The following is a 16,776-nucleotide window of genomic DNA, read 5'->3' as shown; positions in this document are numbered from 1 at the left end:
ATGACCATTTTGAAGGTGTTCGGGGAGGACATACAGTAGCCGACCGATTTCCGGACTTCGCGGGGACTGAAAAATAGTCCGAAAAATCGAGCAGTCCAAAAAAACCGAACAGTCCGAAAAACTCGCCCCCCCCCCCCCCCAAGAGAAAAAAAATATGAGGCTTAGAGCGGCTTAAGAAAAATGTCGCACTTTCGCCCAAAAGGCGGAGCATCGATTGCGATAGCAAATTAATAGACAGCAATACGAAGTAAAGATGTTAGTTTTATTGGCCGTATAAATGTAAATATGCGCTTACTAACTAAATAAGCACGGTGTCACACGCGCACAGGTTACATGAACACATCTCACTCGGTGAACGCGGGCAAATTGACCTTCGCGCTGCTATTCTCTCGCTTCAACGCTAACGTCGAAAAAAAAAAGAAAAAAAAAAGAAACGGCGCATACGAAGCTACTGGCACGCGGCGCCACGCCCTTTGTACCCATCGCATATCGCGGGTGCACCTTCGGCCACATAGCAGATCGCTTTCAAGATACGGTGCCTGCGCGGCAGCTCCGTCGGCAGCAGCCGCAAGAGCTGAATGCAACTCCCCACCGTCTCCGTCGCCTTCTCCTGTGCTCCGCGAGCGAACGAAGTCCGCGCCGCGTGCGTGAGATTAAATTGCGGTTGCCGGCTGCCCTCGCAAGCGTTCACCCGCACACAGCATACGGCGCAACCGGAACTTAACCCCCCCCCCTCGTATTCCGCTTAAGTGCTACGACGATAGTGCCGAGCTGTCCGAAAAAAAAAAAAAAAAGCACGTGCTGCTTTTTGGAACGTTTTGTCTGCCAAGAAAGAGCGGGCATGGCCTCGGAGACGAGAGGATAGCGTGCGTCTACTACTCTTGAAGGCTATACAGGGGGCACTGGAAGCCTAGCCGGCCAAGCCAGCGGAAAATCCAACATGGCGGCCTCCAAGATCGGGTAGCGTGGCTCGGAGCGAGCGATTTAGTCCGGAAAATCGAACATTGGCACCTAGATTTGTCCGAAAATCGGTCGCGAAAATGCATTAGCTCTATGGGAATCCTGCCGGTACATCTATGAAGTCCGGAATATCCAACAAGTCCGAATTTTTGGAGTCCGAAAAATCCGTCGGCTACTGTACATGTATGCCATTGACCCTGAAAGGGTTAAATATCGGACGATATAACTCTCCTTTGACTCTTGCAGATGTACCTATGTTTTCCAACATTTCACTGTAATAGCAAATTCACGAAAACGAAATAGTGCGAAATTTACCCTAAAAAGAACACTTTAGTTCTAACCAGATAAGTGTGATGTCATTCTACATATACCTCCGCCTACAGACAAAAAAGTTCTTGTATGAGTTGGTCAAAAGCTTACAACCTTGATACAGTCAAACCTCGTTAATACGTACGCGCTTAATGTGCAATTGCGGTTTAAACGTAGTCGCAAAGATTCCTCCACAGCCACCATTAAACCCATGTATTGGCTGACTGCTTAAGCTGTAGTCGCTCATTGCCCACCAAACGGTTAGTGCGACTATTTTTCGTTCTTATTCTACATGCACAGGCACAAAATCGGCAAAACCTCATGTGCGCAGACGTTCGATTCTCGAGTTGCGACGCCCAGACGACAGTCGCCAGGGATAGTGAACTTAAAACATGGCCACCATGATGCAATTCTGCTCATACAGCTGTTGCCGATTGCTACGCACAAAAGCATGGCCTTCGAGATTAGCTCCCAGTAACGCGGAGAAGCTGCCGGTAGGGGGCACGAATTCACTGTTTCCGTCGAATCCATACTAGTAGTAATCGCGTAGAAGCACATTTTATTGCGAAGCGCATTTTTGCCGTCACCGTAGACGCGCTTTCAGGTTCCGTATAAAGTCCAAACAAGGCAACATCGTCGCCGCACGCCGTATGCTGTGTGCGAGTGAAAGCGTGCGAGGGTCAGCCAACTCAATCTTGCACGCACGAGGGAGAAAAACTGAGCGATAGCGCTTGGTCGCGCGCCAGGCACGGACGGGGAGGCAAGGAAGGGAGAAGTTTACTTCGGTGGCGGCCGCCGTATCTTGAAAGCGATCTGCGACGTGGAAAAAGTGCGCGCACAAGCGGGCTCATCTTCAAAGCGATTGCAGACAAAGTGCAACTAGTGCGGTAGCTTCATATACGCTGCGCTTTCGACGTCTAGTTCACAGTGAAGCGAGAGGGCACTCTCGGTGCTGCTGTCGCGCCTTCTCACTCCAGCTTTGAGAGCGAATTTCCACGGTCATCGAGCGAGACATGTTAAAGTTTACCTGTGCACGCGTTACACCGTGCTTGTTAATTTGTTAGTGAGCAGGTCCTCATGGAAAAACTGGCTCGCGGCCTTATCGAGTTTGAAGATGCCGTCGTCGCGACACGTGAAGATTACAGATTTTTTCCTGCCTACCCACAAATAAAGCCGTCTGAGTGCGTGTGTTTGAGAGCATCGTGACATAGTTCTTTTCCGGCTGGTAAGTAGCGCTAAACTGGCATTGGCAGTTAATTTGTACATCGTTAGTGCGTAGCTAAACGTCACTCCCGACCGACTACGTATTAACGAGGTTTGACTGTACACCACATATTAACACTTACTCTGAAAGATATGCTACAAGACAATGGCCTTCTTTTACAGTAACATCTTTAGTTAGATAATACAAACTGTTTTAAGTACAGTATAGACCACTAATAACGTAACCGCTTATAGTGCAGGACCGGATATAAATTAAATTAAATTATGGGGTTTTACGTGCCAAAACCAGTTCTGATTATGAGGCACGCCGTAGTGAGGGACTCCGGAAATTTGGACCACCTGGGGTTCTTAATGTGCACCTAAATCTAAGTACAGGGTGTTTTCGCATTTCGCCCCCATCGAAATGCGGCCGCCGTGGCGGGATTCGATCCCGCGACCTCGTCTCAGCAGCCGGATATAGTACGGTCTTTTCAGACTCCCGTTAATTTTCCCATAGCACTCCATGTATGATACCGCTTACAGTGCAGCCGCGTGAGACGAAATACCAGTTATAATGCGGCTTCCGCGGGAAAATCTCGCCGACAAGGGTGGTAGCGAGCACGCTTCTCAACGAGGTGCGCCACCGATGGGAGAGGAGATCAACGAGGGCGATGCAGAGGAGGAGCATGAGACGTGGAACATGAGTCCAAGGGCAATAAAATCGTTGCTGCGCGCCGTCGGCGAGTGAAAGCGCGCGGGAGACGCGCCTTCACGGAGAGCGAACGCACAGCAGAGGGCAAACGCGACTTCTATCGCACGAAAGGGCGTGGGGGTATGGGGGAGGAGGGAGGAGGCAACGCTTCGCTGCGGCACCAAATGCGTATCTTGCAACCGGGCGCAAGGGGAACTGGCGACGCAATCTCCCATGCGAAAGGAGCAAAGCGGGAAGACAGCGCGGGAGGGCGGCTTCTACTCTGCCAACAATGCGTTCGCGCCTGTGCCGGCTGTCGGTGTTGTCGCGCGACCGTATCTTGAAAGCGATATCCACACGGCTCTGACCTTGTATGCGCTGTGCTTACGCAGCTCAGTTTCCATTGAAGCGATAGACCGCACGAACTTTCACTCGCTGCGGCGGCTGCGTTTCCCCACGCCGCATTTGACAGTGGTTGTCTGCAGTCATCGAGTCTATTCATGTTTGCTTGTGCGCGTTGACACCATACTTGTTAATTCAGATGTAAGCGAATGTGCCAAGTTTATGCAGTCGATAAAACTACTATCCCTACTCCTTATAGCTCTTTACTAATTTGCTATCGCAATTGATGCTTCGCCTTTCAGGTGAAACGATACATTTTTTAAAAAACATTACTTTGTCTGCTTCATGCGAAGATCGTGGGTACTGGGACATTAACCTTTCAACGTTCGTAAATTTAAACGGATGCAAAACTCCCAGTCGCACGCTTCGATTCTCGGATACGAGCGCGGCTGCTTGGTCTACATGTTTGCATAAGTGCAGGGCTTGAAAATCGTTTTGTTTATAGTGCGGTACCGCTTATAGTGCAGATATTCACGACTCCGGCGACTTACGTTATAAGCGGTCTACACTGTACCTTTTTTTTTTTTTTTTTCAAGAACCATTATTGAATGGAAAGCCTTTCTGATGATGTTATCCAAGATTTTGTCATTGTTTGAGAAACACTCGAAGTACTTTTAAAAAATCTGCAGTGTTATTATGGTTTTATTCTGCCTTAATGCTTCTAACAAATTCTGCTATTAATTCAATTTACGTGCAGTGTTTAGTCACGTATTTGGGCCTTACTCAATGTGACAATTTGCTATGTACCTACCTGCTATGATTTCTCTGAGATAGCAGTATTCATAAATAAATAATATATAAGAAGAAAAAAAATGTTATATGTCCAGTATGATTGCCAAAGCGTGGTGGATGTAACAACATACCAAAAGGCAGAGGGAGGCACTGGGCATGGGAGCGGCAAAGAAGCGGCGCTGCACTCAAGGCCCAATCCAGTGGACGATGTGGATGGTGTCTGCCTCCAGTTGGTTGATGACGTCGTGTGGTTCAAGCGGCCTGCACAGACAGGTGGCCGTATGCAGGTCACTCAATGCACCTTCGCAGCACTGCATACTTGGTATGGCTAATTAACCGCACATTACATCGCAAAGCTAGAATAACTTATATCAGCAAAAGAAAAATAACATAAATATGACATAATCAGGTAAGCTATGGCTCAAACACAAGATTAAATTTAAGAAAACACAGTTTTTAGAGATATTGCCTCTTACGTACACTACAGATACTAAGTAATGCATAAACGCTATGCTGCAGGAAGCTGCCAGAAGTAGTGTTGAAAACTCCACAATGGTCATGTCAAAAATCATGTTTCTCCATAATTTATTTGCATGATGTGGCATAATCGCAACGGCTTAAAACACATATCAAAAATGAATACTGTAAAAATGTAACATAACAAGCACATGACTACCAACTCGCATAGCGCATTTTTTTCTGCAAAATCGTGCATGTTCGTCTTCCCACTGTCGACTTCTGCCTCGTCACAAAAAAGGCATAAAAAACCGTTGAGGTCGATAAGCCAATAACTATACTGTGCCATGTGCACATACGGTTTTTATCACGAGGACCGCATGATACATTGCACCACCTTCGTGTGCCACACGCAGCAGAGACCTTGGTGAGGTGTGCCATGCAAGTTTTATGATAAAGAAGGAAGACAACTCTCATGTGATCGATGCAACATCGCCTACGTGGTCTGACTTTGAAGACTTTGACGTGGCCACGTGTGAACCTCAGGAAGTTAGTGGGCTTAATACCCTGTGTAAAAAAAAATGTAATTGAAAATTGAACAAAATCTTAGGCCTATTAGTACTTGCTTATTACAAGCGTACTCCTTTCTTGAAATGTTTATTTTCAGAATATGGTGCACAGTTCTCTGAAAACAAATACCAAAAAGTTTAATACAGATTGGGACTGCTCCAAAAGAACTCCAAAGTTTTTTGGAGCAGCTTGGAGAGTAAATTTTGAGTTTTGAACAGTTGGCTGGTAGAAACCGAAACGACCGAGAATAGAAAAAATAATTTGTTGCGCAAGCCTGAACTGAATCAGATTGTTACGATTTTTTTCACTCAGAATGAGACTGAAAACAAAAAAAAATTGCCAGTGTTAACTGTAGCTGACATCTATGTAATGCGAACCATTGTGCGAATCGTTGCACCTTGAACACTCGTCGAGCTGGTGGGGATTGATAGACATGTGCTTGGCGAATGAGTGGAGCATGTCGCATGTGTGTGATGAATTCACACTGAATGCGTTGGCGGGTTCTCCTTTGTCATCCCAGCTGCCGCCAACCAGCCTCAGCTAGTGACGCTCATTCGCATCTCTTGCTCAGGTAATACAATAGCAGCCAAACACGGTGTTGGAAAAGGAGATGCTCGCAGAACACGTCGCATGTGCGCAATGATCTCACACTCAACGTGCCCCTTGGCGGTTCTCCTTCGTCCCCCTTGTTGCAGCCCAACTGAAGCTCAGCTACTTCCCTTTTTGAGCTGCAGGTGGCAGTGGCTGTCAGGACCACAAAATGACGAGATACCGAGATAGACCCCAAAAACCGGTGTGACTCAAGAGAGAATGCTTCACATTAAAAATCGGTTTCGGTTCAGGTTGGCCAACTTCTAGAGCATTCATCTATGCATTGCCTGCACTTGTGGCTCAACATGCTACCTCATTTGTAAATGCATGCAGACTTGCGGTCATTTTAGATGTGGCGGCATTTTATTGCAGTTTTCAATGTGGCTCATTGGGAGGCAGCTGTTAGTAAACACACTGGTGATCGTCTGAAATTGGCGACCATCAAAGAGCTCTCCCATGGTGGGAGACCTAGGGATCACTGAATAAAAGAAGCACTTCCTAGCTAGCTGGTCTCTTTTGATCCCTGGTATGTAAACTGAAGTAAATGTGGTTAGAATTGACCATGCTGCTTCTTAGGTGTGCTTTGCATATGGTGATTTCTTTTTAAACTTGCAATAGAAAACCACATGTACTTTTTTTTAGTGTACAGCTCAGCAGCACGTGTAGTTTCTGCACAAAAAATTTATGCTTTTCCTGAATTATCTTATGTTACGCATAAGAACATAAACAAGTTCAAACAGCCTGAGCCATTATTTTTCTGCCCAGGGTTTACCAGAGATGAACAGTTATGCGGAACTGAAACTTAAAAACCCCTGCCCTTCCACTCCGTGAAGATGGTCGAACAGCGAAGCTGTGAATGGTGCTACTTGTGGGGATGGACGCGTAGGTGTGTACGGGCGATGGCATTCCTAGCGCGTTCCTCACACTTTTCTATAAACTCCCGACAAGAGTCCTTGACCAAAGCTCCGTATATACAACTAACGCTAACGCCAACTCCTCTCACACCCACTCCTCCGTTGACCTACTTTTTTCGTACACTGCCATTGGTAGGCGCACCTCACGCTCTCCCCCTCCAACGCAAGTATTGCACAGCGTGACTTACGTCAATCCCCTCCCCTTTCTCCTCCTCTCCTGCTAGGTCACGTGGGTTTTAGTGAACTGACGACGACACAGGGTTTGCAGAACAGTTTCGTTGTAAAATCTTCATTTTGACACTCTAGTCTGGTGCACATAAGTTTTATTATTGCCACATGATAATATTACTGGAGCATGAACAATCAGCATAAGTGCAGTAGAATCTCGTTCATACGTGTAGAAAAAAAAAGTGAGAAAAAAATTTCCAACTGGAAAAATGTACGATCGAAGTCACTAAAAATTTGACAGACTCAACTGTAGTTGACATCTATTCTGGTGACACACACATCTGGTTTCTGTGCAGAGGAACAGGAAGGGATGGACGTAATGACAGGTGCCTACCAGCGAAACCAGAAGAGGGGGGAGAGTGTCATTGTCCTAACCTAGCTCGATAATGTAGAAAGTGTTTTCAAATTACAGGGTGCAGCCCATTTAAATGTCCCAATATCTACTGAACAGCCACAAATCTGGATGCTCTAGATCGACCGCCTACTGATGACAACATGCTGTTACCTGTTTTTGTTATGACGTGCTCATGAACAGCTCTAGAAAAAGTGGTAGTGCATGCGAAGGTCCTGGGAGAACCATTGTGTGAGCATGACAGTAAGCTGAAAAAAAAAAAGAACACAGAAAATTTCTGGAACTCCACTGAAAAATTCAAAGATGCTTCACTTCGGCTTGCACTGAAAGCGTTACAAGGTTTTGACAAACTTACATTCTCACCTAGTCGCAAAATATAGGCTCCAGTAGCAGGACAAAGAAGCTCTAAAACAGACGTTCATTAATCTGTGTGCTACAAGTTAGATAATTCTTGCTTGAAGCTATCTGCCCTGCTGGTACAAATGCTATGAAATTCAGCTGAGCATGTTTTATATCATGGGCTTGATCCATGGCTGGTCTAAGCTTCAGTTGAGCAGTATTGAAATTAAAGAACGCCTGTGAACTGAGATTATGACACATTCTCAGGAACCACTAGTAGCCAAGACCTGGCAATCTTCACCCTAACATACCATAATCTACGTATTGAGGTAGGATATCAGTGCATTAAAGAGACTGACAAGCACTCAAAACGTGTCGTCAGATTTAGGTGGAAATGAAAAGGCCATGATTTATAGTGACAGAATCGAACATGCTATTCACAGTAAAATTATAACTTTAAATTGGCACAAAAAGTTACGAAAATGGTATGTCGTGATGCTTTGCAGTAAAACTTTGGTACTAGGGCTGTATTCCCACTATGTGACCACAGATTACTATACATAACTAGGCTGTTATTCAGCCACCATTACATATCGTTTAAAATCGCAGTCTTTATTTATAGGCAGAACTGTGGCATCCCTCACTGCATGGCAGAGCACATTACGCTGTTTTGCACGCTAGTTAATATGGATACAAGTTGTAATCGTGCATTCGAGCTGAAATTCTCACTCCAGTTAGCTTGGTTTTCAAGGGACAACATGCTTTTGAATGGCAACCTGATGAACTGTGCATCACGTGTAAAAATAGTTTACTGTAGTAGAAGCGTTGTTTGATGTTTCGAAAACTCGGCTTGCATAGAAAGAACTCGGCTTGGATTGTATATGACCAAAGCAGCTGGACAGAAAGCCAGGAAAGCATGTAGCCATTTTTGCAGAATAATTCAAGAGTTCAGGAAACATGAATAGCATGACCATCGGATTGATAAAGAAAAGATTAATTTCTATTGACTAGGGTCACACTTGTCGTATACTTCCACCAATGCCAGCGACATTCGCTATCGTGCTCACCTCTCACTCTTTCCAGTATAGAAATGCATAAACACGATTGCGACTACAGATACAATTCTGATAAAAGATCTTCCAAGACATCCTCTGCCTTACTTACCACTGGAGTAGTGGACACTGACTGGTAAGCTTTTCATATCACTAAAAAAAATGTACAATCAATACTGGTTGTTGGTCCTTCTTAAGTTTAGAGATAGCGATAAGCTTGCAGGTGATCCTGAAACAGTAGTGCTATAGAAGTATGCTGCATACATTATAAAGAATGGGTTCCTGCTGTTTGAACTACACACAACATCAGAATGCACACTGCCAAACGTTTCACGGTCTACCTTTCATTTCATCCAATGGGGTCACCATCATATCAAATAAAGATAAGCTGTGAAGCATTGGGAGTGTGCATCCAGACATCGTGAGGTCAGCTCTATGTTAGGAGCATGTAATTAAGGTCAACAATGGTAAGTACTTGGCAGCGCATTGCATCATTGTTTGTCAACCACTGAATGCGAGCCACTGCTCCGCTACTGCTTCCTACACTGAGAAAGCACAGTTCAAGCAGAATCTCAGTAAAATAGAAATTATTGCAAATGGAATCGTTACTTAAACAGTCATGGCTGGTGCTGTTTTAGACCATCAAGAAAAGAGAAAAAAAAAAAAAAAACATTGCCTTAATGGAATTAAACTTTTTTGCTACTAGGGTAAATGCAAACTAAAAATGGAATAAAACATATGCAACTGAACGTCATTACGCCATTGTAGTATACTCAGTATATACACTTTTTTGTGTGGATTGTGTGGTGTGTTATTACTCTGTGCTTGGGAGGTTGTTGGCAAATCACATTTCTTTCATCGATCATGCAAGGTCAATATCTTTAAGGTGAGACAGTGGCATCGGCACCATGTGCACGCAGTAGAAAATCACAAGTTAAATACCAAACGATAAACATAACGATAAAATCTACATGCTGGCACTGTGCAAATACTGTAATGTGCACCCACCGAGACAAAGTTGGTCTTGATATGGTCCAGTTCAAACCGGAAGGGAATTCCTTGAAGGCCAAAGGACATAATGCCCTTATCGCCATGAGCATTGCAAGCACGCAACAGACTGTGGAAGCTGATGGTTGACACGGGTGGAACTTCGACAGCTAAGATCATTCCTTTGGTGGCTCTTCTGCACCAAATTGCCAAGCACAGTTAGTTCATGCCTTGTCGTTCACAACAAATATATGCTTGGAGAAACGTATTCCCAAGCAATCTGACAAGAACTACTACCTAGTGTTTGCAAAATAAAATTCCTGCGGTTTAAATTGCTATTTGCATTAGTAACCCTACGTGAAAATAAATATCCATTGGCAGCCCTTGGTTCCTGCTAGGACCTATAGAGGGTAAATGGATACTTGAGGAATATTAAACTAAGCTTTACAAGTATAAACGCTTTTATAATATCAACGTGGCTGCTGCTATCATGAGAGAAGGCATGATGGACGATAAAAGACGCAAGCACAAAAGATTGAGCGGTGACACTGCCTGAGGTTCCCGTGCCAGCTCACCTTGACATCACAGGTTATGAGTGCGTCTTTTGGTCCAATTCATCGTTTAGAGTTAAAGATGGACTGCATTGAATCATAAAGGCACCAAAGACTTGACCTAGCAAGTTTAAAGACTTTTGCTGTGCCAAATTGGCACAAATATGAATTCCTTTGAAATCAGTGACGTCATGCTGACGTCCTAATGCCAAGGTTTCAGCACAAAATTTCAGAAAAAAAGGGAAGTTATGCCTTTACCTTCTCCAGCAATAATCAACCTTGCCTTTACCTTCTCCAGCAATAATCAACCTTAACCTGCCTTAGACAGGGTTTTGAAAGAACCTACCATTTACCAGCCTAAGCTGATTCAGTTTTGCTTTTTAGTGTCCCTTCAACTGGCTGCACATGAGAATGGGCTAATAATTTATTCTAACCAGTACATTCCTGCTGAAATATTTTGCCTGGTGTAAATAAAATGCAGCAACTTGGCTAAAGTAGGTTCGGCTGGTTGCAATAGTCCACTGCATTATAGCAGCTTATAGAGCCGATTTCAGTGGGAGCTCAAGGCAGAGCGTCTCAGCCGAACACACTTCAACATTCCAGAGCAATGCGACAGCAGAGGGAATGCAGGCATGAGCAACTTCTATATAGTAAAACCTAGTTCCTACATTTTGGAGGAAAAAAAAACGAAACAAAAAATTACTAACCGAGGAAACGTACAATCCAAAGTCACTAAAAAATTTGGCAGACTCAACTGTAGTTTACATTTATGTAATGCGAAGTGTTGCACGAATCGTTTCAGCACGAGAAGCCGATGCATGCTGATCTGGTGGGGCCGAGCGACCAGAGAACGCACTTTCATTTACGTGGCTTCAGCAAGCTTACGTTTGTGCGCCTCGAATTGGCCTGGGTCAGCAGCTTTTTTGGGCGGAGCATTTTGGCAGAAAGTTCAGACGTGCCCACTCAGTGAGAGTGTTGCAGCACAAAGTGCCAATGTGCATTGAACTAGCGGGGCTCAACGCCCTAGATGCGCACTGTAGTTTCATGATGGCGATGGGAAGCCAAAATAAAATCAAGGGCGGGCAACGCCAGAATACAATTCCACAATGCCGACATAGCGAAGCATGCCCTCACTTTATGGCGCCTGCAGCAGGAAATGGAGGTGCATTGGCTTATCACCTATTAAAAGCGTGCGGTATGCTTCCTATACCACACGCTCTGTGAAACAAATAAGTGAAGATGCTTATAGCAATAGGATTGGTGGCAATGGCTGTGAATGTGACGTGCGACGATGTGTAATGACCCGCGAGGAGACTTGCAGGTACTGGGACAGGAAATCGAGTTAAGTGGAATTTTCACGTGACATAGGCGGGTGAGTACTGCGGGGAAGCAGCCGTTGCGGGCACTACTGCTCTCAATTGCGCGTGCTTCTCGCCTTTTCTTGTTCCAAGGGGAATCAATAGGCCGGAAAACGTATCATAACGTCGCACTTTGGCAGCATACTGAACGTTAGTGCCAAATTATGGTGTTTTCCATGAACCTATTAACCGTTAAGAAAGAAGCGTAGCTGTATTGGGTAATTTTTTGCATTCTCATCGCAAACGTTGCTGCCGAGAAATAGTACAAAACAGGATTGTATCGAGGTTCTGCTGTACATCACACGACTACAGCACAGTCTTTCATACATTTTGAGATCTCACAAAAAGCTGTTGCTCATCAATGGCGTTTGAAGAAGTGCAACACCATTAAATTGTTTTAGCTTTGTGGGATGTCACAGTGATATGGATGCACTACCTCTCCGTGGAACCACTATATGTCACAAAACCACATTTTGGCATATTGTCAACGAGTGCAGTGATAAATTACACTTGTAGAACAATTGTAGAGCATTGGTCTTGCCAATGCAAGACCAATGCTAGATGCTCTGGTGCAACCTGGCAGATAGCAATCAAACAGTTTTGCAGCTCGGTAGCATCTTAGGCCTAACAGCGTCAAAACAAACATCTGATTTCAACAATAACTACAAAATGTCGCTAATTCTTTGTTCTCAACATAAGACGAGATTAAGTGATGGCTGAATTAACCCATTCTTTTTGCTGTCATGATGGATAGCAAGTAGCGAGTGCAAATTTGGATCGAAGCGGGCTGCTTAGGCGCTGCCATATTGTTACGCAATAAGGCAATGACTGTGAACATAATGGCAGCGCCTGTGGAAGTGAAGGTCATGTGACCATAGCTTGGCCAGATATCGGAGATTATCATTAATCCAACAAATGGAGCACCTTCGATTGCTCTCGACTGGAGCTGGTCGTGTTGATGGAACCAGCCAAACACATTGCAAGTGCTCTTTTCAATCAGCTGAACATGGGGCCGCATTCTGGCACTACGACCAGTCAAAGATACCAAAGGCAAGGCATTTTGGTGGTAGGACCTGCCTCATTAGCCTCAATGGCTTTTTCTAGAGCCTCGGCTCGCTTCTGGAGGCCGTCATCCCAAGCGTTTCTCGCTGTCGCTGGATCCTCTGGCTCTCCGCAAGACATCTTCCCCAGCAAATGTGGGCTCGGCTCTCCAATCACCTGCATGACAAGAATGAGTGTGATTGGGCCTGTAAGAGAACTTAAAAAGAAAAGAGCAAGCATGCAAAGTGCCCTCATTCATTAGGTCCGTCCTGAGAAGCTCTCGTGAGCCTTAGCTGCAAGAAGCCTTTATATTTCCCGCAATTTTCATGCTGGTCCAAACTGGAGCAATCATAATAAACTAAGGTGTCCTTCCTAGCATTGTCTGCATTAATATGCATCTCTTCAACAATGAACTTACAATTTTAACTCGACAAAAAGACTTCCACACGTCACAACTGCAAAGAAAAACCGTCTGTGCCATTGGATACAGAATTTATTCAGGAAAAGCTGAGTGGGAGAAAGAAAGTAACAGAAGCATTCAGCTTCCTTAATGTTTTATAGTTTTACAGGGGCCCTGAAACATATTTCTAACTAATCATAGAATGGCCTCACTATTAAGGACCATCAGCTTACGAATCCTGCCACAAACATTTTTCGTACTTCAAATACAACCGGAGTTAGAAGTCGTAATCGCACCCAAAAGATTTTTTACATATTTCAATTGGAGACCCATTGGAAAAGTAATTTCCAATGGTCTCCCAATTGGAATGCTTGTTTGTACAATTGGTCGTACATCTCCAGTCGGAGTACTAGACCATTGGAACATTGCTCATGCAATTAAAATTCTGGTTGAATGTTTCTTACTAACATGGCAGCCTAATTAAAGGTCCCTTTAGCTCAGGTTAGAGTTCCAGACCCATTGAATGGTCTAATTAGTTCTTGACTTCAAAAAATTTCAGCCAATGAGCCAAGCATGTGCATTCTGAATTTAAACCCTTGCCAAGGTACGTCAAGAGCTGCAGTCTTACACATTTGGATTTCTTGGGATTTTTGCTAGATTTTTACAATTTTATTATAGGGTGCACGCTATCTCGAAGAATTTGGACAGCTGGTTGGGCATTGAGAGCTAATAATCAGTTTAAATATGGTACAGTGTAAAATGGAACTAGCTCTACAGGTTTATGTGTAGCCTACAGTTGGCTCCCAGAAGCTTTATCTTCTGTATCCTGCAGAGCAAATGCCTAGATAAAAATAGGCCCAATGCTAAAAGCAAACTTTATAACTTGTGTAGACATATGAATGCTCACTTACATAAGCATGAGCTTACCAATTCTAGTAAATGAAAGGTTAAGTGCAAAAACTGACTATTCAAAGTTTAGAAGAAATGTCACTCTTTAGTGCAAAACTCTTTTCAGAATAGCGGTGGAACCGAGTAGAATGGTAACACAAATAGTTTCGGTGCCACCTACATGTAAAAACACTAAGTACAAGCAAACATATGCAGTCCATGGCCTCCAAGATGGGGTAGCTCGCCAGGCGTACCACTTATCAAGCTTACGCCATGTCAAGTTTCTCATATTAAGCCTACAGCTTCAAGAATCGAGAACGGATCTTGAAAGCAGTGCCCACTTGTCACTACAGTTGAACCTTGTTATAACAAAGTCGCATCGGACACGAAAATACATTCGTTATATCCAGTATTCGTAATAAGCAACATGCAGATATTGTTGAAAAAAAAAATTGCAATCAGGTATATGCGAAGCAATGCTAGTGGGGTGGCTCCGTAGGGCCAGCTAAGGGTGTCATGCAGATTTTGATGACTCGTTGACATGTTGCTGGGCCTATACAAAGCATGGGAACAAGTTACACACATGCACACTACACCACCGCGAATATGCAACCATGTGATCAATGTTAGCGCGTGGGATCGGAACATTGGCTTGCGGACTGTGATCCAACCAAGTGAAGCTACTGGGCAAAGCACACATGCTGCCGACAGACTTTTCTGACACGGAGGAGACCACACATGGTCCGTACTCCACAACTATGGGCATCAGTTTAGCCTATGCACCAACTCTCAATGCTCACTCGCCGATAAAGTCTATGATGCAAACATATTCGTAGCGAGCTTTCCGTGATATCTTGTCACCCGCCCCTCCGCCAGACAAACTGCTTCTAAGCAGCGTCACTTCAAGAGTCGACAACCAAAGTTGTAGTTTCGTGCCAGTCAACAAGGCAGCAACTTTGTTCATGGTTGCCATGTTTGCGGCATCACACACGTGGTTCATGCCTGGCAGCAAGCTTTCCGCGATGAATTGTTACTCTCCACTCCATAACAAGCATTGCTTAGGCCGTGCCTAACCAGCGTTGCTTCATCAAGAGTCCGACAACCAACGTTGCGGTTTCGTTCCAGTCGACATGGCAGCAACTTTTTCATGGTGGCCATGTTTGTGACATCACACGCGTTGTTTATGCCCGATCACCGTGCAGCATCCAAAATTTCGACTATTGCCATTACAATGGTGCTAAGAGTAGGTGGTGGTGCTGCAGGAATTGCGTAAATATGAAAAATTAAGCGACTAAAAATCGGTCAGCAGCTTTATGTGACATTTTTGTTACCAGAATATATATATATATTGACGCATGTTCAAACTAAATTTTGCATCGCTATAACTGATACTGTGTTAGACCCAGCATTTTCGATTTCGTTATAGCAGAATACTTCATTGAATAAAGTATGACCAAACAAACTTTATATATTTACTAATATCCGGTATTCATTACATTCGTGCTCATTATATCGAGGATTGACTGTAATACTTGAAGCATCAGGACACAAATCTAAAGCAAATACAAGCATCAGTTGGGAACAAATGAGCCAAACAGTGCAGAACGATGCTTTGACAAATCCCAAGCAAGCGGTGCCATGTTACCTCATGCAAAGCTCCCCTTACAAGTGTTAGCAATCAACACTAAATTCTGAAAATAGCGCACGCATGCAAGAGCCCCAATGCCACTTATCTGCTGTGCATGCGCAGACTGGAGCGCAAAATGCTAATGCAACGCATCGCCCTTGTATAAACTCTCTATTGTGTTCAAAAGAAACTAAACTTACACTGATGGCCTTGTTGTCAACCATGTGCTTTTTCAGAAGGTTCACCCAAAACTGCTTATCTTTTTTCAGCAGGCCCACGAATATGGGGATCTGGTTACCCTGTTCCGCAGCTGAAACAGAAATATATCGCAATAACATATCAGCCCCAAAACGTTATAGAAGATAATTTAGTAGTATCAAATTTAGTAGGATGCTCAAATTATTTAGTAGGATGATATTTATTCTCGGATATTCCGTTCATGTGCACAGGTGCACTTCAAACATTCTGAAGCACTCACATCTTCGAGCGTGTCTCCATAGAGGAAGTCCATAATGACGGTGTTTGCGATACTCTCGTGCGGTGCAGATTCAACCTGCACATGTCAGAAGGAACCGTAAGTAGTAAAAAACACTAAAATAATACCTCCATTACACATTGGCTTTCCATGACCACTGTTACCGAAATCCACAAGCGGTATTGGCTCTGTCGTGAGTTAGTCAGTGGGAGCTCGTGGATTTCAATTAGTGAAAGTACCTAAGCGTAAAACTGAGGTATAACTAAGACTAGGCACAAATGTCATTTCATAGTAACATAATCAGCGATGACTTGCAAGTTGTAGGCATGTGCAAATAGTAATTTTCGAGACTGAATCGAATACGAATAGAATAGAATAGTGCCAAAAGGGATTCGAGTATTGAATACTTTTCTAATAATGAACAGCCATTTTCACCACTATAATATACAACAATTCCACATTATATATCAAAATGACAGCAAGCTTCATTCATTATATTACACGTTATGAAGCATTGCTTATAAAAGGCACCATCGGAGCATTAGGAGCAAATAAACAGTTTGTTCACATACTCAGGACTCGATGAAAGCGAATGATATAGATATAGACGAAAAAATATTGCTCTCCGAGCAATATTTTTGCTCACTTTT

General features: G+C 44.0%; 1 protein-coding gene across 1 annotated transcript in view; it reads right to left on the bottom strand.

Annotated features, from left to right (window-relative positions):
- Window positions 1-16,776, bottom strand: part of LOC119447775 (uncharacterized) — a 108,360-nt gene that overhangs the window by 33,049 nt on the left and 58,535 nt on the right. The window contains 8 exon segments of the mRNA XM_049663932.1: window positions 4,429-4,476; window positions 5,973-6,051; window positions 7,634-7,656; window positions 9,808-9,977; window positions 11,553-11,555; window positions 12,769-12,913; window positions 15,852-15,945; window positions 16,113-16,204. Of these exon segments, the coding sequence (XP_049519889.1) occupies window positions 4,429-4,476; window positions 5,973-6,051; window positions 7,634-7,656; window positions 9,808-9,977; window positions 11,553-11,555; window positions 12,769-12,913; window positions 15,852-15,945; window positions 16,113-16,204 (654 nt within the window).

Source organism: Dermacentor silvarum, chromosome 1 (assembly GCF_013339745.2).
Source record: "Dermacentor silvarum isolate Dsil-2018 chromosome 1, BIME_Dsil_1.4, whole genome shotgun sequence".
NCBI lineage: Eukaryota > Metazoa > Arthropoda > Arachnida > Ixodida > Ixodidae > Dermacentor > Dermacentor silvarum.
The sequence above is the reverse complement of the archived record's forward strand: the minus strand, read 5'-3'. Positions and strand labels throughout refer to the sequence as shown.